Source organism: Aphis gossypii, chromosome 2 (assembly GCF_020184175.1).
Source record: "Aphis gossypii isolate Hap1 chromosome 2, ASM2018417v2, whole genome shotgun sequence".
NCBI classification, from domain to species: Eukaryota; Metazoa; Arthropoda; class Insecta; order Hemiptera; family Aphididae; genus Aphis; species Aphis gossypii.
Window position 1 is genome coordinate 4,482,086 of NC_065531.1, and position 24,176 is coordinate 4,506,261.

General features: G+C 24.7%; 1 protein-coding gene across 2 annotated transcripts in view; it reads left to right on the forward strand.

The window, feature by feature from the left end:
- Positions 1-4,060: 4,060 nt before the first annotated feature.
- The window catches only part of LOC114121905 (carbonic anhydrase-related protein 10), a 97,043-nt gene continuing 76,927 nt past the window's right edge, over positions 4,061-24,176 (forward strand). Inside the window, exons 1-2 of one of the 2 annotated variants that reach the window (XM_027984412.2) lie at positions 4,061-4,279; positions 4,836-4,924. In XM_027984412.2, coding sequence (XP_027840213.1) covers positions 4,858-4,924 — 67 coding nt within the window. In that variant the 5' untranslated portion in view covers positions 4,061-4,279; positions 4,836-4,857. The remainder of the gene's footprint in view (positions 4,280-4,835; positions 4,925-24,176) is intronic. The other variant, XM_027984411.2, reaches the window with a different exon arrangement.

Sequence of the window (24,176 nt, forward strand, 5' to 3'; positions counted from 1 at the left end):
ATTATTCACTTTTATGATTACTAAGTTAATTGATTTATAGTTTTAAATTATTGAAGTCACCTAACCGAATTTCCAATACATTTAAAAATAAAAATTATTTTCTTTATTATGTATAATATATTAATATATTAATATAAAACAATTATATTTTGTATAATTATTTTTAATAGTCAAGACATTTTTAAATAAATATCCAAATATCCATAGTCATATAGTACATAGTATAAATTTATTCTAACACAATCAACACGTGGAGTTGTACGTGTATTTTTTCAATATACGAATTTGTAATTAATCTAAATTTTTTCATATTTTTTTATATATATTTCTTGTGTAAGAATTGCTCTTAGGTTGTCAATAATTTCCCAAATTTTTGATTATCATAAATATTATATTGTTATCAAAGAATTATTTATTTTATACATACTACTATAACTTAATCTAACTTATATTTGGATTCATATTTTTATAGTCATTGGGTTACTATGTAGATTGGTTATAAACTTCATTTGTTGTATACATAAATAACATAACAATTTGAAATAGTTAATATATTTGCTTATTTTACTAGTTGGGTTTATTCTACAACCAATTATTTGTTTTAAGTCTTTTTCCTGTAGTAGAAGAAAAATAAGCAACTTAAAAAAAGTCGGCAAGTGGGTACCGCTCTGCTGTACATTATGGGGTGGGGTGAACCTCGGACTAGGGTAGGTTAAATTTGAATGCAATGATAGGTATCATTGTATACGAAAAACGATTCTGAACGGAGATGATTTGTCAATCTAGAATATTTAATGTTAGATATAAATACAAACAATTTTATGAATTTTGAACTACAAAATAATTTGCAAATATTCATGATTTTGACGAATTTTTGTCAAAATTTAAACTTCAAATGCTAATAAAAAAAATTGTGCCTATGTATTCTTATAATTTTTTAATCATTATAAAAATAACATATGAGGAACTTTGTATAACATTTTCAAGTATTTTTATTGGGCCAAAAAAATTTAATCGACACTTCAAAAAAAAAAAAAAACATACATCATTGTAAAATCAATACATTCATCACTCCGTTCAGAATCTAAAATAAAAATTAATGCATTTATAAATTTTCTCTGTATAATTTAACTCAAATGTTATTATTGTCTTAATTTTATACTTAGTTATTTTAGGTAATAGTTACCAAATACTTAATTATTATAATGACTAGTATGTCTGAAATCTGAATTGTTACCTAAAAATTTTGATTTTATTTTGCTCATAATTTTTTTTATTAGTTCAACCAATAATTTAAGTCATAAGATGCTTGTATAAAATTTTAAATCTAGGATTTTATAGTAGATATTTAGTTATTAATGAGATTACTATAAAGAATTCTTTAAAAATAGAAATTTCAAACTTTAAAACAATAGCAATACAAAACAATTTACTGAGTGATGATCAATTTAAGTGTCTACACATGTTATTTCAAAGTTTTAACTTTTTTGAAAATATTATTTTTACATGATATGATGTCACTGAAAAACAAAATTTTTGAAAAAAAAATAATTATAATTGTTTTATTATTATTTTTTAACTAATTTGATCGAAAACATGCTTTTTTATTTTCATACGTCGGAGTTTTTCGAACTTAAATAAAAATATAATTTTGAACGATTACATAATTAGTTATTACTTATAACTTATAAGTACTTAAAGTTTGGATGCCCGGAGTAGTGGATCAGCATTTTGTGAGGTACACTTGTGTTACTACTTCACTCTTCTAAATTTTAATTACCTACCTATAAACTGTAACTAATTAACTACTCGTTTGAAACTTGATATATATATGTATCGAAATATTATGAAAAATTAAAGGTAACCAAAAGTTATTTTTATTTTTAAATTATAATAATTATATTAGTCATTTACTTTATATATCTTTTTTTTAAATTAAAATTTTTTTATAATAATTTTGAATTTTACATTAATGATTGATTCCTATTATTAATTGTTATTTATACATAAAACATTTCTAGTGAAAATTAATAAGCAATTTTAAATGAAAAATAGTAGATTTGAAATTGAATGCTTAATATTTAAATACATATTGAACGAATAACTTAACATTTTTAAGTAAGAATAAATAAGAATTTAAAAAAAAAAATGTTTGTTTAGGTATATTACCTTATCAATATGTATTATTCATTTCTCACAGATCTGTTATTGGTTTTTTTTTTTAATTTTTCCATTGAAATATTAATTAGACACGATAGATATACCATCTATACATCAAAGAACATTATTATTTTTTACTTTCTTAGGAATGACTTAATTTCTCATTTTAAATATTTGGTTTCAGAGCTTGAATACGTCTGTGACATGTAAATGAGCTTTAAGCATTTAAATGAAGTAGATCTTAAAGTAAGTTTGAAAAATATCTGTGAAATAAAATAGTCATATGGACAATATTATTTTTAACTACATATTCAAAAACTGTTAATAATATAAAGTTATTGTATACAAAAATATTTTTGATTTGATTAGTGCATTGGCTTGGTTGTGAAGTATAGTTTATTGTATTATGTACTTATATTTTTGATAAAAATTAAAAGTGAAATTATTCAATTATTTATTTTTTAGAAGGTTTCCATATTAGTAGATCTCCTATATAATTTTATGTTGTTTTTATCTTTAGTTAAGCTACTAAATTTACTTATTGTACTTATTATGAATATACTTTATTTGAAATTAAAAAAAATAATTAATTTGTATATAATATTTTCACTTTTTACTATTAATTAAGATTTACAGTATACTTAGTGGTTGTCATGGATTATTTATTAAGGGTTATATAATTTTCATAGTTTAATAAATCTATAGTAAAAGATAGAATTTTTTATCTGTTATATTTATAATATTAAATTCTTAATAAAATTAGGTGAACATGTTGATAGGCTATAGAAACAATCAACATACCTTTTTTGTGCTTATATAATATAATATATTTTGGTGTGTTCTTAAAAATGCCTCATATTACCCACACATTTTTGATACTATTAGCTTGAAGACATAATTTTATATACATTCGATTCTAATCAATGGCGTATTTTTTAAATTTTTTTTTGGAGGGGGGGGAGTCCTGATTTCTGGCAATAATTTTTCTTCACAAATATTATCATAGTTTCATCACGAATTTATAACTAATTATACTACAAGTATACCTTATAAGTGTTAATTAATTTCTTGTCAAAAATCTTAAGATTGCTACTTAAATTTTTGATTATAATTATTATGAATGGATAAAGTAGAAACATTTTGACTGAATAAATTAAAATTAATGTAACACTTAAATTTACAGAGTAATTTCCCATATCAGTTTAATACATTTTATACACTAATAAGTTGTAATAGATCTAAATTAAAAAAAAAAAAAAAACATTTAAATTTAAAAACCTTAATCTCATAATATTAAAGGTAGACGTATTTTTTTTTTACTGCGATCTTTTTAATTGATTGATAACATGGCTAGTTGATTTAGCTTTTTCTAAAAAAAACAATATATTGTTTAATTTTTAAAACAGTTTTAAAATATTTTGTAATACTTACTTAAATAATAAATATAAATATAATTATATATATATTTTTTTTATAGTATAGAGTTATACCCTCAGGTCTCAGTGCACTACCCTAAATATGGCATTGATTTTAATAAAGATGTGCTGTATCCTACTATTTGTGTGTGCAAAATTGGGTTATGCATTTTGTACGGCCGCGGCATTGGTTAATGTAATGCGGTAATTGAAAGCAATGAATATGATATATTAAATTCAATAATAACATTGATTTAGAAACACGTCAAATTTCATGAATCGATTTCGATTAATACATTTGTTTATTTTTTTTTTGTAGACGAATGAATTAAAATGTTAAAATTAGTTTAATGAATCATCACTGAATGGCTATTTTTATTTATTTTTGTAAATTGTTTTGTTCGTCTAGTGAGCGTGTGCGAAAGGATGTGGGCGTCCTAAACTCCGATACTTCAGTCCTGCGCGGTGGTGCGACACACCAATCACGTTGTCAGCACGTTGGCCAGTTGGCTTCAAACTCGCAGACCGGGACTGTATCGCGTTGCTTGTGCATTTTTCCAATTACGAAATATTTCGTCATAATTTAAAAAAAAAATAATAACAACAATAATAATCTGCAATGAAAATGTATAGTCCAAAACATAATGTATCTCCAATAAAATGATAAAGAACATCTATAGGTAATCTATATACTTACGAAACAGGTAAGTTAAAGTATAAAGACGCAGTAAGTGATACCTGCAGTCTGATATTAATAATCTCTGGGTATAAATAATATAATATATTTTAAAACACTGATAAATATATAAATATATTTATATTCTATGTATACATTATACATAATAAATATAAGTATTAAAAATTGCTTAGGTTTATTATTCGTGAAACAATTATCAAAACACGAACTTAAATTTTTTTAAGGTTTTTTAAATTGAAAAAATACCAGGGTTTTAACAAAAACATTATTCAATTACAATTTAAATTGATTTGTTCATCTACATATTTTAATTATATGATATATACTTTAAACATATACATATATTTAATCATACATACATTATTAATATCATTTAACAGAGTTATTACATATTATATTTATTATATTAATTTATCACTAAATATATTATATACATTTTTATTCAAAATATACGCACGGTATATATTTTTTCAAAAAAATAAAAATAATATAATCGTTGTCATATTCAATTGAATTGAAATGCACGTAAAGCATTAAAAAGTAATTTATACATTTATTTTTAGAACTAAACTACACGATTTCATCATGATTTCAAATTCAATCAAATTACTAATATTACATTTTGGTCTTATACTGGCATCTGGAAATTGGGGTGAGTACAAATATATATGTTTCGTAAGTATAAAAATAGTTATAGTTTGAACTAGTTTTTATACTATGCATAAAAGGTATTAATATATTTATATGGAATATCATAGTAATATTTACAATCATTATTGGAATCAATTAACTGTAAAGAAAAACATTTATGGTTTAATAGGCCAAAGTTAGTAAAACGTAAACTAATATAAATTGTCAGTAACCTTAGATGAATAGATTTTTATAGATCGGAAAAATTTTATAATATATTAAGATATTTTATTTTAAAACAAAACTTTTATGAGGACAATACTTTTTTAGAATTAAATAACAATTATTTATATAACAATGTCTATTATAAAAATATACTTCAACAATTATTTTATACCCAACATTTTTAAAATATATTACAGTGAAAATACAATAATTTCTTGTAACAAAAATTATTTTGATAGCAATTTAAAATTTGTCGTATAATGTTCTAAAAATACTTTTCTTTATTCCAAAGTTTAAACTGTAATTTGATAAGTTACCTCTTACCTTTTTCGAATCCGGTCTATCAGGTTAGTACGAAAAGATCCCTAAAGGATAGCAATACCTTAGCAACAACTTTATAGTGTCAGGAATTTCGATTTTAAACGTGATAGTGTTTCAACCCGTCACTTTTGGCAGTCGAACCCTTGAGATTTTGCTTAACCCTTTTAAACACAATTCTCGCAAATGATTATTTTTTGTATTTAAAGTAAATTTAAATTTTTAATTTTTATAAACGCAATTATTTAATACTCGATTTAATTAAAAAATTAAAGATAATCATATATTTACCTAATTAGTTGATGTTAGTAAAAAAATATATGACAAACATTAAAAAAGTTCGATACCTACTTATTGTATATGTCAATAAATTTGATTCTTATTAAATACTTTAGGTCTGGGTAAATATCAAATTATATTATAAATATTATATTTTCTATTGATGTACTAATGTAGGAATAATATTTTATTATATTTTCATCATTCAGTGTGAGTGTGAATGTGATTCGGACTTTTGGACTTTTAATAAAATATTAAATAAATCATTCTTCAAAATAAATGGTAATTGGACTTTTTTCTTCATTCAGAATTTTTTTTTTATATAAAATTATTTATTTTTGAATCCAAATTTAATACATTCATTTTTATTAGAGTTAATCTACTCAATAAAAAAATTAATTTTAAAAGCTCGGGTCTTGATATAGGAGAGAAAATTTCTTGGTTTTAATTTTTATGATTATATTTCATTGTATTGTGTATACTCTAGGTACAGTTGTATTTAAAATTACCTATAAAATAAATATAGTAATATAATTACTGACTGCTTACATTTATGATATCATCTATCATACATCTATGATAATATATTATAATATTATATTATATAAACCAAAATGATCTTATTTTTTAGCTTTATTATAACATTTATAACTTAATTGTATAAAATATATGATAAATTATCGATATAATTTATATCTCGATTAAAATATACTATTATTAAGTATCTATTTAAAGTAAAATATATCATAATTTAAATTGTCTACGATATTTATTTTTAATTAATAAATATATTATCTATGTTTTGTTTTGCTTTAATATTTTAATTAACTTATGTGTTAGATATCTTATTCCATAACATATATAAACAATTCAAATACATTGTTGTAATAATATATTTCATACAACTATACTACTTTAAAGTCCTAAACCATATAATTTTGTATAAATTTATAAAATTATATATATATAAAAAACGCTTTAAAAAATATCGGATTATGAATTTATTAATAATAATATGGTATACATATAAATTCTTAGTAAAAAAAATTACTGAGGGATAGTGTAATATTAAAAAGTACTTTAATTACTTTCCGTAACAACTAAGTAAGTTTAAAGTGCAAACGTGTCCATTTCTTGAATATTTTGGTGACTGTGCAATCTTTGGAAGTATGTAATATACAAGTGATGTATACAATGTGGATCATGTTGACATAGTTGAATAATTTATAATGGGTTATCAAATATCTTTAGTCAAGTGTTCTCGTTTGTTTTCCGGGGTAGAACTAAGGATGGTTTATTATTGTGAATTTTAAGCAAAGACAACCACGAAAGGAATTCTCATATGTGTGTTAGGCGAGAGGATAAAACGGTGTCATCACCAGCTCCATTTATGTTATTAGACGAAATTTGTCATCGGGTAAAATATGTTTAGGTTTATAAGTTCAAAGACAAACTATATTACAATACCTAGTTCTACCGTGACCGCACGTATGTTAGAAGTTAGAAAAACATGTAGCCGAGCATAGTTTTCATGAGTTATGAATTGTTATGAATCATAACAATATTTGAAATTTAATTCTATTTAGATGTGATGTGTATATTTTCGTTTTTCATCAATATGTATAGATTTTAATGATTGTCTTTTAATATAGATGTATGTGTCTTAGGACATTGTTTTTACTATCAAAATTAAATTGGTTTATGTAAGTAAATAAGACAACTAGCGTGTAAGTAGACGAATATTATGAAGATGACTTATAAAAGCCTAAGGTTTTATTTTATGGCCATCGAATCATTCAATCCAATAATTACAGTGAAAAACCTATAACAATATACCCATAATAAAATAATAATGAAGTATAACTTTGCGTCTCACAAATTCAAACAACTTAATTATATTTACCTACATAATATTTAATTACTTAGTTATTAAATAATTGTTAAATATTTAAAAAATACTACACGAAGGACTTAATATTAAATTATATTGGTTAAGCTTTGTACTCTAATTTATTATTGTATTACACCTATGCATATTTATTTTACGTGATTTTAATATACCCTATATGATAATAAAAATAAAGAACTTAATGATTGCACTAATTTTCTTTAACAAATATTACAATCATAATATTTAAAAAATTATGTAGACAATTAGATTATGCTTTGTGTGAATCAAAAGCTTGAAAAAATCTATTATTCTTGAACGGTTTTCATGAAATAACTATTTAAAGTTGTTTCATTGAAAACTTCTAACGGGATTTTCTTAGAACAAAGGCTTATTTTGGCTTTTACAAACTATCCAGAATAACCTTATACGAACACAAGAAAAGAGAGACGTAATATCTGAAATTGTTGAATAATACTGCTTAGAAACTTTAAGAAACATATATAATCCACTATTTAGTATTTAGTTTAGGTATAATTTATTTATTGGACATGTATAATACGCCATAATGTGTTTTAAAATAATTAGACTATTAAATAGGTACATTCCAATTTAAAGCATAATATAGTGTATTCATAATTATTTTATTAATATGTAGTACACAACTATACGAGTAATATTATGGATACAATAGGTATAATAAATCGTTAAATCTTTTATAGTACAATTATAATTTTTTTTTTCAAAGTTGAAATTACCTACCTTAAAATGATTTCAATTCAAGTTTTTTTTTTTACTTATTTATGTATTATGTAAAATAAAAAGTTTCTTTTCCAAACAAAATAAAATAATTTATCTATAATAAGTTAAACAATCATGCGAATATTTACTATCGAAATATTTTGAGTTAAATTTATTACGTAAACATTTAGATTTTGGTCTATTATTCTGAAAAATGTTCTGAATTAGATTAATGCTGTTTACATAGTTTTGTCAGATAATTACAATTAGGCAAGTTTTAAGTTTATGAGCCAGTTAAGCATTTTTATTTTTTCCCACGTATCGAAGTTTTTCATTCTGGTTAACTGATCCGTAAAAGTTGAGAATCGAAAAACTTTTTCTGTGGCAGACACGGTAAAAGCCATCAGACAAGTTCGATGTCAGAGCGTCGGTTTGATGGATGCTCTCTAATCACGGTAAACCACTTTTAACCGCCAATTTTCTTCTTCGCGCTCACTTCATTTAACACATTTCAGTACTCTATATCTTTTAAACTCATCTTGAGGTCAAATAATAGTTAATTTTTTAATCACTTAAATAATATTATCCCTATTATAAATGTACCATTATATATATGATTTTTCACATGTTTGGTCAATTTGTAGATTTTATCTAGCTCTTTTACGTGTTATAATGTTTTTCTTTGGGTGTTTTTTGATAGATTTTTATTAGGGGTACTTTAAGAGTTTTCATCATATAGATTATAACTTCGTTAGATTGCTATTTTTTATGGTATTTATATAACTCTATATATATTATATACAACTTCAGAGAACTACTTTTAATTTATTTTTCATCGTTCATTTTTATGAGCGCCTAAAATTAGAATAAAATTCTAACCATTAATTAGTTTTATAGAAATTAATTCACTTTCAAGTTCTATGATTTTTAATCAATGAAAAGCTTAAAATCATATTAGTAATTCATTAAATATATTATTATAGATAGGTAGGTGTATGGAAATATAATTATTTTAAACTAATGAAGTAATACCAATCAAACTAAATAGAGGTTGAGATAGATGAGAAATAAAATGCGTACCAATATAATATATGTTTATATAGTTCCTTTAATTTCATTTTATAGAATGGAATAATCAATAACATTGAATCAAATATTCATTCGGGTAATGTGTGTTGTTGTAGAGTTGACTATATGATAATATGTGTTTAACTTAATACGATATGTAAAATAAAGCAAATCTGGTTCTTCTAACATCATATTATTATTTTTTTGTAATGCTCCACTACCTATATTATTAATATGATAACCTACTTAAAAAGGTTTATAGGGAATATAAATTATACTAAACATGAGCTATGAATTCATCGTTTTAATAATGTACAACTATATTATATAGAATGGGTCACTTAAATTTTATAACAGTGACATTTCGACTACCTTCATAAAGTTGCAATAAAATACATCTAAATTCGTTATCAATAATTTAGCGTAATGTGCTTTTATTTTTTTTTTTTTTTGAATATTGGTGACACAATTAATTTTGTTGTTGAAAATATAACTCAGAGGATAGCGTTTTGTATGTTTGTTCCGGTCTTGGGCAATCATTATTCATTCCTGTTTTAGATAAGAAAACTAACCCCCTTCCACAGTTCCGGTTAAAATGCCCAACCTTTTAAACAGTAATTCCCTCCCTCTATTTTTTTCGTTTCCACTTTACCCCTGAACAAACCGAAGCTTTATCTTACCGGAAAAGCTTTTCCACGTAGACATGTTGTGAACATGCAGTTTTTGTCCCCCGTGATTGCTTATAGAAATTGAATATTATATATGAGACTGAAGTAAAAGTATGATATAAACTAATAATGATGCATTTAATACAATTAAAAAATGTGTTTGAATAAGCTACTATATAATATTAAAATTATTTTTATCAATTCATTTTACTTGCCAGTAACTTTTAATATGACGTTATTCGTCATTTTTTTTTTTAATGCTCAAAATTTCAAGTTAATTCTGTATAATAAAATTGTTCTATAAATTAAATAAGATGCTAATTAAAAAATATAGTTAAATAAATATAGTTTTGTTATATATTATTATGTCTAACCAAAAAAATTTATAAGATAAACGCATACATATACGTGCATGTCCATCAAAGTATCAAAGCTTGTTACACTATATATAAGTATAATAATTATTATGTTTTATAAAATTAGTAAATTATAGTATCTACGTATTTAATTTTTTTACATATAATAACTGACATTTATATATACAATTGTTTATTTAAAGACGTAAAAATAAAAATAAAAATAAAAATAAAACTTGAATTAAAATAAAATAAATTGTTTTTTAGAAATCTCAACTTACAATGTCATGGGAGCAAAAGAAAATAGACTCTATAATTTTAGAGGTGGTAAAAGTATTAAGAGCGAAGTGAATTAATCTGTTGTTTTTCCGGGGAAATGTGTTTATATTGTAGGAAGTTTTCAGTAAGTAGACTTTGATAGATTGTCTTGTCAGTCAGATTTAATAATACACCAGTGGTTGGTGAAAAACAGCGTTTTATGAATAGAAATTTTACCATAATTAACCGAGTCTATCAAAGTTTTTGAAGCTATATCGTTAAGACACTTGGATATTTTTATTTTAACATGAAAACACAAATGTGTGCTGTATGTTTTTCATACGGTTTGTATTCTAATATTTACCTTTGAAAACATAAGGTATTATAATATATTGCTATCTGTAATTAGTGGCAAAAACTGTTTGAGATTTTATGTGGTTACACCCACATTCGATCAATCAACTAGAGTTTTTTGTTTCAAAGTGAAATAAAAGGGGGGAAACGTAAAAAAAAAATTACAGTAGACGAAGGTTTTCTTCATTTTTTACCTCTCTTTCACCCATCGTAGGTGAGTAAAATACTGTCAATCAACCTTATATCTTGATAGGAAAATAGCCTCATATCTTTTAAGTGGAACGCCCAAAGCTTATACTCTTCAATCAATTCGATGGAAGTATTTTACTCGATTTTTTATCCTGTTGGTTTAAACGTCTCGCTGTTTTTTTAAACGTTATCTGGAAGTGGAAATATTTTCTTTGGTTTATACTATGTGCATTATTATTGTGTACAAGTTATGTAAGATAGTTAGTTTACTAAGATTATAAAATATTATAGTTTAGTGGAATTTATAATTTTTTAAATTTTTATATGAAATTTACAAACTGTACTTAATGGCACAATAAGTAAATGTGATACAGGAATAAACATATAAGGTATCAAAACATATTAGATATTAGCTAACAGTATACAATAAATCATACTTAGTACATGTTACGTTTGAGAAAAGTAGCCACCCACTAGTGACACTTACGTTTAATAAAGAATTTATAATTTAAAATTATTTTTATAAAATTATAGGATAATGTATTTTCTTAACATTTAGAAATTATTATGTTACCATAATATTTCAGAAGCACTTTTGAAATGTTTATACTAACTAAATATTAATAAATCAAAATAATATAATTTACCTTAAAAATAATTTTATATTCAATATTTAAAATACACTTCACTTTTGTTTTTTTTTAAATTATAATTATATCTTATTTATATTTTGTTGTTTGTAGCAGTTATAATATACTCGTATCATCATTATTAGAAGTTAATGAAAAAAATTTATAATATACTCGTACTTATCAATCTATTGGTTATTCTTATTTTTTAAAATAAAAATCCAAAAACGAAATATTTATACTTTTATCATTGATTAATTTTTGTATTTAAATAATTTACACTTTATAATATAATTTTTAATATTTAATTACTGTTATTACTTTTAGAATGAACCATTATTAAGTAATTTACATATAAAATTATTATATTTGTGTGTATTTAAAATATATAGACATTTATAAAGAAGCTGTAACGTATCGAGAAAGAATTTGTATTCATATTTCTTAAGTAATATATTTTTTTTTATATAATATACTGATGTTTAAAATTATTGTAGATTTTTTTTTTTTAATAAAAATAATATTTTGTTTTTTAGAATGAACTTCCATTTTTCACCACTTGTACATGTTCAATATTTAAAAAATAAAAACATGCGACTGTCATTAACTGCCATAACAGATTCTAAACTCGCTTATTTAATGGATATAGGTATATACTTGTAATAGTGATTTGCAAAAAGTTATTAAGATCGAGGTTTTCCGAGAGTTATATTTCTTACACTAGGAGTATTTTGTAAAAAATTAAAAATAATCATAAAAATTGATTTAGTTTCTATAATATAACACATTATATTATCATGTTATTGTATTATAAAGTGTACATATATACGTTGTAAATGTTTTATTATTCTATTTCATCATTCATTTTTATGCATATTATCATAGACATTTTTTCAATAAATAGACAATAAAAAGTTACAGAGGTAAATTTTTATATAATTTATTATTTTATATTTTCATAGCTTACAGGTTATTAAATTAAAAACATTGTTGCTTATAAACTTTAATGGTTTTGAAAAATAAATTTTAATTTTGAGTAATAACAGTACCAAAAAACTAACATAATTTATATTGTTTTTTAAGTATGATAACCAATAGTTTTGTATCTTGTACAATAATTGTACATGTTTTATTTTTGGTATAGATTAGATTTACCTATTTTGATATTTGTATTTCTTGATAAAATAGTTTATATTTTTAAATTATAGTGATATTAGTGATATTATAATTATTTTAAAACACTAATATAGGTATATTATATATATATATTTATGTATATTTTTAATTATGATGTTAATTTAAACTATCTAATAATAAGTCATGAATTTTAGTGTAAAATAATTCAATGACTAATTAAAATAAGATAATTGTCATAATTGTCTGCCAACGGTATAGGACACATTAGCTAAATGCTGCGATTTATTATTATTCCAAATTAGTTAATGGGTAATCGCATCGTTCCTTTGAAGATAGTACATTTATTACACTATACAAGTATATATATAGTATTATAATTTATAACCTATAATGTTATTCTTTAGTTTCAAAATATAGAGAAATGAAGACACTTATTGCATTCATATGTCAACGCTTTCGACAATAGTAGGTATAGTTATATTTTACTCATATACACGGAATATATATATTTTTTTTTTTTGGTCTCGGGTCACAAAAGTCAAACATGTGTCACGATCAATTGTGTTGTCGAAGTTTTATTTTTAAAAAGCAAAAAAACCTTCGTGTAGTAATCTAATTTACATGTTATTTGAAGTAAAGACATTTACAGGCTTGTAGCATACGGCATGAAAGAACGGTAAGGCGAGACGTGACGGAGTTTAAAATGCAATTTTAAGCTTCTCATTGCTAACCCAACCAATTCGTATATAAGTATATATATGTTTACATTCAGACAATTCTCAAACAATGGTGACCAAGTGTTTGATATTATTATTGTTAGGGTTTTAATCGGTTCTTTGATCGGATGTAAGAGACAATAAAAATACAATAGAAATGGTACTAAAAATCTTAATTAAAAAATTCGGAAGTATTGCCAATTACGATTGTCTGTTTTAGCTGGATGAACAAAGAATCTTTTTTTTGTATTTAAGGCCATTTAATTCGATGTGCATTCGTTTCGCTGCGTACACTAAATTTAGTTTTCATTCTTTCAAACGAAAATCAGTATTTTAATATTTATATATACACACAATATCAAAGAAGGTAGTGCATATGCAACTTTACTCATTCATTTTATGTTACTCATAATATGACTTTTTGCAGAATATATTTATTAATAATTATTAATATATTGCGTGCATGTTGTACATTGTATAATAAGATAGATATCAAAACATAGGTGTATACATTTATTACCATATAAAATATTAGAATTATTTCTAAGAAATTTTTTGACATTTTAATTCACTACTTGGGAGAACATTTATTGGTTATTGTTATTTTTTTAAATACAAATTCAAAAACAAAATATTTATACTATTATCATTAATTAATTTTTGTATTTAAATAATTTATGCTTTAAACTATATTGTACATTAAATCATGTTAATTGTTTTCATATTAAGTATTAGCCATAGGGTAACTAAAATATTTAGCTTGATTTATGGTGTTTAGTTGTTTACCATAAACATTACTGAAATAATATACTAATGACAAATGATGAGTGAAACTCATCTATAACAATGTAATTAAATTTATTAACCACAGACTTGCTTAATTAAAAACATATTTGATTTGAGTTTCATATAAGTACATTAGTTAATTTTCTTAGAACTTATATTAATATCTTACATGCATTTTCAAAATATTTAGACTAATTTTAAGCTTTTTATAGGCATATAAAATATTAAAAAAAATGTATTAAAGTTTTGATGAACATTTTAGACTCAGCTAAAAGCTTGCAAATATAACACAAGATTCCATATAAGTTGTTTATAAATAAATTTATAAATATGGAAAATATATCGGCATTTTTTTTATCAAGTCTTAAATTCAAAATTTAACATTATTACAAAGTTGTATAAATTATGTTAAGTTAAAAATGCATTAATTAAACATTTTTAAAAATTTAGGTTTGTAAATTAAGTAACAGGTTTTTTATACGTTTTTCTTTTGGCAACCTAAAAATATCAAAAATGCTCATACATAATTTTTTTTATAGACATTTTAAGTTGAGATTTCTACGATATTGGATAACGATTTCAACTAAAATAAAGATTTTAGTTATTTTGTTTTAATTAAAATAATATATTATTTGTAAGAAGGTGAAACTTAACAGTTTTTACAGTTTTTACATTCATATAATATTTTATATTTTAATATAATACAAACTTATTTCGTTATTTTAAAAACGATTTCAGAATTAATTTTTATGGTTGTTTAAATTATATTAAAACAGGTGTGGAAATAAAATACAAAAAATTATAGTCTTACTTAATTATACTATTATGAAATTGTTTATAGTGCCATATTTAAGCATTTTAATTGAATTACAGTGTATTTATTAAGGTATTACATTTTTTTATTTCTCATTTATGTGTTACAGAATTAATTCAGCTTATCATTTTTAATATAGATAGGATAGTTGTGATGAAATCCATATTTTAGAGAGTAAATACTTTCAGTTGCAAATGCTTATTTAATATAATAAGGTGAATAAATTAAAGATCGATAAGTTGTAACTTTTTCTATATTTATATGCGTATAAAATATAGAAACGTCGATAGCTTGTCCAGTTGCAGTTGTTCTTCTCGGCCTTTCTGATATAGGATATAGTATTTTTAGAAATAAAAATAATTCGACCTAACGCCGATACGCCCTCGAGGCAGCCGGTATCGTTTATTACACACATACATATACAGACTTATCACATGAACACACATACACATACACTGGTTATACGTATAAGGTATATAGGGATGTTTATTATATAGACTCCGCGATGCGGACGAAAGCTGTTGTTTTTCGTCTAAGGACCAAGTTGATTGCGAATCACTGAAGCAAAAGTCTCTTCCGTGTGCGTGTGCTGCGAACCAGTTATTATATTATTTCCTATATTTTTTCCGACGTAGAAACACCCCGGTGCACCGTACCGGAACGAGAGATTCATATAGTATATAAAAAAAAACTCATACACAAAAATATAAGAGCAATAATAGTCATAGTAGTAGTTCTCACTTCTGACATTCGGCAAACGATGCCAACCGTTCGTATTTTTCAAAACAATTTGTCGGTGTCATAAACTGCACATTCCTCAAGCGTTCTAATAAGGGACATCATGCTGACACTTGAGTCAACAGTGGTAATTGTTTAATAGGATGTAAATGTATGTATATATTTTCTAACTATACTATATGCATGAGGGTCTGCAGAAAAATAAAACCATTTTCAATATCACCGATTTAAAATTACATATAGGTACTATTAAAACAGATTGAATGACCTTCATCGTTCCAGTTCTACCGAAAGCGATTTACATACTTCAATAGTTTTATGTTTACGTTATATAAAAATTATGAAGTATAAAGGTATAATAAGCTAAGACTCGTTAATAATTATTTTGAGCTAATATTTCCAATTCCCATGTTATGTTTATGGTTCTATAACAAAATGTCTATGTAGCTACGTTATTCTGTGTATTCTATGTAAACATAATATTGTACAGGAAAACTTAAAGTTATCTACAGTATTTTATGGTTTGCGAAATTGCAAATGACGCACGTTAATTATTTTGTACTCACATGAAGTTATGAAGTTAGATAGTTTAAATTTGTTGTGTATATTTATTTTTTTTAAAGTACACGTGAATGTCACTCAAAAGTCAATTCAACTTCCTTGGCATTATTTACTTTTGGTTTTGAAATATTAAAAAATGGAGTTTCAAACTACATAAAATAATACTTATAGATTTAACAACAATTCCCACAAGTACTCACATACCTAATGATAATATAATATTTATATGGAATGGAATATAAGTGTATATTAAAAATATTAAATGTCTCATATTATATTCTTGAATTAAATAACTGAAGTTTTATTTATTATTCCAACAAATATTTGAATTTAACTAAAGAGTATTTACTTACTTGTATTTATGGGTAAAAAACGTCCATGTATGTTATTTTATTGATGATCAATTTTTATGTTATACCGATTAATATATTTATAATTTAGAATGGGTTAGGTACTTGCGTAAAATATCGATAATTCTTGTACTTATTATAGTTGGCTTCACATATTATCATAATGATTATAATACCTATAGTAAATTTATAATTTTGTCTTTCATTGGTATGGATTTTTAATGATCAAATTCAAGTTCACCTAATTACGGTATATAAATGTGTAAGTGATATAACACAATAATTATGAAATCTTTTATAAACTTATATTATTTACTTTTTCATTTATTAATATAATAACATAATTTTTATCAATAAGTTTTACACAATTTTTTAAATAGATAATACATACAATTTGAACATTTTTTAAATAAAATGTGGTTATACGAGTATAATAAGTATTTACTATTATATTCAAAGGAATTAATTTTGAAAAAATGCAAAAATTATATATTTTAGTTTAAAATAATTTTGCTATAAAATGGTTTATACAATGAATCAATGCATAATACTTTACTCAATTGTTACTTTGAAAAAGTTGAGTATATCGGACATTAAATCAATATACACTATATTTTAATAAGAATTTTAATGTCTGGTATGTTAAGTACACATACCAAAACATAAGTTTAAGGAACTCTCATTATGGTATCAATTACTGTGGGAGTAATTATAAATATCTTATTATTTCATAAATCTCAAATTTCTCAGAAAAGGCAATTACCAAAAATGGTTTAAAATTATAATATACTATATAAAATGAAGTACCTATGTAATCCTATGTAATGAAAACCAATGATGCTATTTTAAAAATCTTTAAATCGTCTAAAGAACTATTTATTGATTAATAATTTTAAATAATAATTGGATAATATCATTACTTATTATATTATAATAAGCCTCGTAAGGTAATCATAACATTTAAGTTGATGAATTGCCTATACATGACGCCGTTTTAAAAGCAAAACATTTCCTTTATTTACATCTAAAATGGTTTAAATTAATATATTATAAAAAATGAACTAAATTTAAGAAATAATTAAAATATTATAATTTAAGATACTTATTTTTTGTGGAAAGTTCTATTTTCTAGCTTAACGTATAAAACAAAGTTATACATGTATTAAAAATGAGCCAGAAACTTGCTAAAAAGTTTTGATCTCCGGATTAGAATAATTTATACGTATAGATAAAAAAAAAGAAATAGATTTTTAGTAAAATTCAGAAATCTTTTTTTATCACCTCTGTATTTCTTTTATAAGCTTCCAAACTTATGGTGTTGAAAGTCAAAGTTTACGTTTATAGATTCGTGTTTATGAATTGAAATATTTTTCAACACACAAATCTTTGTATTTTTATCAACAAAAATAGTTATGAGATATAGTATAATGTGTTTCTGTATTTGGAAACTTCTGAGCAATATTATCAAATAAATGGACTATTTGTTTTAAATGTACAATTTTTAATTGAAATACAGTGATAAACAAATAATCTATATTTTTATTAACAATATAAACACAATACAATAAACTATTATTTCAGTGTAGATACGCAATTCAGAGTATGATAGTTTCAAGTTAATGCACTTATTTGTTGTGCAATATTCTATTAGCCTTAAACTAACAACTATCTATCAAAAAGAAATACGTATTGGACTTGGAAAAAGTTTTTAAATTATCGTGCATATCATCTATATATATACTATCTATTTTGATTATTAAAAACCACGAATACACATATAAAATCATATAACTATTTTAAAAAATCTTAAATAATAATTTATTAGCGGCTGTGTAAGGTAAGTATAGTTCGAAATACATCAGCGTATATAATGTCTGCAAATAGTGTAATATTTATCATTATTATTATTATTATTATTATTTTTTATAGTCCGCTCAATAGATTTTTCATAGTAACTGCAGTTTTAAGCGGTCCGTATAACGCGTGTGAGAAGTATGAGGGAAGTCATCTGATAACGGTCTCGATGAAAAGCTTTCGTCGTTTTTGCGGAAATCTCCTTTTTATCGGCAGTGTCAGTAACGGTAACGGTGAGTAAGAGAACAGAAAGAGACCGTTTAAACTCCCGTAATCGCGGTTCTAATAATTACCACCGAAGTGGTATACAGAGCGGTATGGGTTTTTTTCCGCTCTCGTTCTTATCTGCGCATCCTCTTTCACGGTTGCCTCGCTATTTTTTTCGTAGCTCCAAGATGAGATCATATAAAAGGATTATTATTATTATTTATCTAGGAACACCTATAATAGTAGACCTAACTGCATGGAGCGTTTAGTGGGTCGGTATTTTTTTTTTTTTTATCTTTCTCTATACAACCGTCACAGCCAAATGCGCGTTCTTTGAGTTTTTTTTTTGGTTTTTTGTCTTATTAAAACCATGTAAGGCATTTGTTGTACAGCTGACAACCGTCACCGAACGTTTGACTTTTTGGTTTATTTCAATCGGACTTCAGATATCGGGCAATATGTACAATATCAAATGACGGGTTCGATGAGAATTTAATATCATTATATTTAAGCAACGTAAAAATATAGTTTTTACATAAGTCGTGCTTTCTAACACAAAGTCTATGACTTTATAAACACAAAGACCTTTTTTACTTTTTAAAAATGCACGCGTTAATTTTCAGAAAAACAGTATAATATGTACAATTTTAAAATATGAACTCTAAGTATTATAATTATAGAAAAGCGGATTCTTACCATAAAGTAATAATACAAAGTTGATAGTAGTCTAAAATCTAATAGTTTGATACATTATTAGGAAATTTAAAGATTATATTTTTTTCATTTCTATTTTATAAAATGTTGTATAATTGATATTACACACACTATATATTGTAATACCCTTTACATGTATCGTGCATGCTATTATGTACATATTTTGTTCTTATCTTCTCCCTTATAAAAAAAAAATTGTTTCTTGATAAGTTATTATAAAGTACGACGAAATGTTTGTTCATCATTAATTTTCCCGTGACTAACAACATTGTAACCAATATAACCAGATCATAACCACTCATTTCCCCCCCCCCCCCCCCCCCCCGATTGAGTTTCCACGACCGATTGTGGGTCATATAGTAAGATACAACAAGTCGGTCTTGCACGTGTGTACAAAATCTCGCATAGAAAATCCATCATCTACCAGAAACCGTGTAATTATACAGTTTCTTGTATATTATTTATTCCTCGCGACATATTCACATTCGCGGTTAATCACCATCGTTACGATTGTAATAATAATAATAATAATAATAATGATTTTGATAATTCAACGTCCGTCTAGTGTATACTATCTTTGAAGGCACCGGTGGGCGCGACAACCACTGTAGTTGATACGCGACAGATGGCGTTCGACACACTTGGCTCATTATATCATTATGCATTATACACATGCTGCCTTGGCCTTGCTGGATTGAAGTTTTCTACCCTCGGGGTGGTGTGTAGCGCATTTCGGAGTGGCGGTGGTGGTGGTTTATTCACGTCTGTAGACCCACATCGGTTAATAACGACGGCAAACAGCGAAATTTCATGGTAATCGTCTCCCAAAACGTTTCATCATCAATATAATAATATCACAATGTACACAATATATTAAAATACCTACAAGCACATCACACGAAAACGTGTAAGTGGTTAATTAAAATTTCCCAGTACCGTTAGCTTTTCACAATTATTAGCAACTGAAATATTGAACGTAGAATGATTTTTTTTTTTTAAATTTTTTGCCAAAACAATCGATTCATTTCGAGTAATTATGTGAAGTTAGATAAATTGATCTGTAGCTATGCCATTGTGATATCTGTACTTTTTTAAGCATTCCGTTTTAAACTTAAATACCGTAGTTTCATCAAGTTATTGCTATTATACTAATGGTTGGTAGGAGGATCCTTATATTCATAAGTACTTATAATCTTCTATTATGTAAATTGTATATCACATACTATTTTACTCTAAAATGTTACTAATATAATTTACATTTATATTTTTTTATTTTGCTACTGAGTGTTTTAATTTAAATTCTAGCTATTGTTTCTCTGGAAATTAAATTTGGAATAATTAAAGGTATAAAAAAATTGATCTTGATTAATAAAGTAAGATTTAGAAACTATGGTAATAGAAGAGTAGTATATTGTTCAAATAGATCCTCCTCTGCTGTCAATTAAACAGGAAAAAATGACATACATTACTCGTATTAGTTTTCTAAAGACTTACACATAAAATATAGTTGTCAATGTAATATATATGCTATAAAACTAATATAAAATAAAAAAATATATGAAAAAGCGAGATGAGACAATGAATTATTTAATCAAGTAGGTATAGGTACTCAGTTTTATAATAATAATTGTTTTATCATACATAGTAATATTTGATAAAATAACTTAATAAGACATAATCTATTTTGAAAATAAACAATTATTTTTAATAGAGGTAATTTTTTGATTTAACATTAATATTTAAGCAGTGAAGAGTGCGACAGTAAACATTTTATTGAAACTGTTAAAGAGGGTTGTTTTTTTAAAACGCGGTCAGAAGTAAGGGTATTGAGTCATCTTGCGTATCCATCAGTTTAAGCCCTATTGAAAACCTATCTAACTTCAATCTAACCATAATTTTTGTAATTCTAGTAAGATAAAGTACATTTTTTATATCAACGAACTCATAAAATTAAATAGCAGCACACTCTGTGTGTGCATTCGTGACGAAATATAATATAGTATAATATAATTTTTCCATGTAAAATATTAAAAAAAAAAACCCGAAATATATTGAATATATTGTATTAAGATAACAAAATGTGTTTTTAAACGGAAACACATGTTTATTCAAGTATAATATACAACATTAAAATCAGTGTTTTAAAGGTTATGAAATACATTTTTACCCTACTCTGCGTCTTTAATTATCAAAAGAAAATAATTTATAAATACATAACCATTCATCTTTAATTATAATACTTAATATTAAATTGGTTGATATATTTTTATAATTAATTAATTACACTAACTATTATTAGTATTAATTTTTTTTTAGATGTATAAAAAAGGTTAGGTACGGTATGTCAAAATTAAATTGTTTATATGGTCTCAAACAAACAGCTAGGTATATCCCTTTATTTGAAGTTGACTTATAATGTGGTCATTCGTGCATTTTCGATGACTAATGTTATGCATTTTTAACAATGTTTGATGCTACAATTAATCCGTGTTGAGTTTATACTAAAATAATTTATACAATCATCTTTAATTTGTATTTAATCAGTATTATTGTGTTAGTATTGTTAGTGAATGTGCGGTGTTTGTAGATTATACATATTTTATTATTGTTATGTTTGATATTTCCTAAAATATTATACAGGGTGTTATATAATATTATAAGCCATCAATTAGTGTTAAATGGTTATGCATATTACTACCAGAACAAAATAAATTAATAATACGTTTAAATAACGTTGCTTATTTTTTATGAATAATTTGAGATTAGTTATATAATAAAATTGTTCGTTGAAAATTGTATAATTCTTATTTATTTTCAATAATACTAGGATAACGGAAAACTTTTTACGTTTTAACACATTTTTCAGTTTGGGTGCGTTCTTGGAAAATCAAGAACCCTCAAAAAAACTGTCAAAATTGCTCAGCTCTGATGATGTTAAGCCCAAATATATATTTGTTTGGTACGTTTGCGTATAATTATAATACTATTATTATTGTCATATCGTGGCTAGAAATACACGTGGGTGGTATACGGATTAGTGCGTACAAAAAAAGTTACTATACAACCGTTTACCGTTCACCATCGTTTCGTAATACTTTAATTCAAATCAAATAATTAATGATATGATACCGTGCATTTGGTTTTACTATGAAAAACGTGCACACAATAATGTCATTTAGACCGTGTGAACCATGGCCGAGTGCAACGACGAATACGTGTTTAAGCCACGATTGCTGCACAGACAGATCTTCGGACTCAATGTTTTTACATACTAGCAAAGGTAACATTGGAATGCTTGTAACAGCTAGAGGTATCTATATTAAATAGGTACCTAGGCGTCAAAATTAAAATCCTATCATACACCCGAATAGCTGTAAATGAACGAACTTTAAAGGTTTCTAGTAATTAAAAAAAAAAAATTGTTTTGGAAATAAATAGAAAAATTTATGTGAATTTAAGTAGGTTCTTAATTACTGTAAATATATCCCGAACACATACGTGTGGGCCAAGTGTGTCCGGAAAATTCATACTATTTTAGATAGGCAAGCGCGAACTGAGAAAATTTTTCACTCCGTCTATTTGTAGAGTTTTACGAATTTGTTTTGAAAATATCGTTTGTATTATACATCGCTCTACGATTTAGTTAGCTCGATGTTGTGTGTGTATTAATTCTTTGGAAAAAACATTGCATTTAAGATGAAAACGTATAACCATTTTCGTTATAATAGTAATTTATAATATTAAATTGTATGATGTTGCTTTTACGTTTTTCCTCCATGTATTACGTGATGAACCGTTAAGTTATTAACGGTGAGCCACAAACGCTCAGAGACTGGCACCGCGAAGTTGTCATAATAATTTGGTTTACATTCAGTGTTTTCTGCGTGGGTTTCATGTGAAAATATAAATCAAGTGCATATTACATTGTACTTGAATACTTCGCGTACGACATGCGTGTCGTATTTAAGTACTATTATATTGTTATTTTTATATACGAGTGTACAATTTTGTTCCGAAATGTTTCTCACTTATTCGGTTTGGTTATATTTCCATGTGAATGATTCCAATCTTGGATGGACAATACCGTCTTAATGCATTTTTTTTAGCAATTTTTTCAACCATGTCCTGGCGATTTACTAATGGATTACTTTTTTCTATGTTATACTTTATATTTTTAAACGATCCATATTACAACGCATACTACACTCATATAATATATTGACGTGCTTATGATGAATTTAATTTATGTAGAATTTAATGGTCTCTCGGAACTATTGAGAATAATCGTGTTTTCAATATTATAATAATATGACATTAAAATATTCAGTATCATCAGATCGCACAGAACACGGTAACAGCAAATTTGATAAATTCCTATTAGTATAATATTAACATTGCAAATGCGCATATAATTATAGTTATTT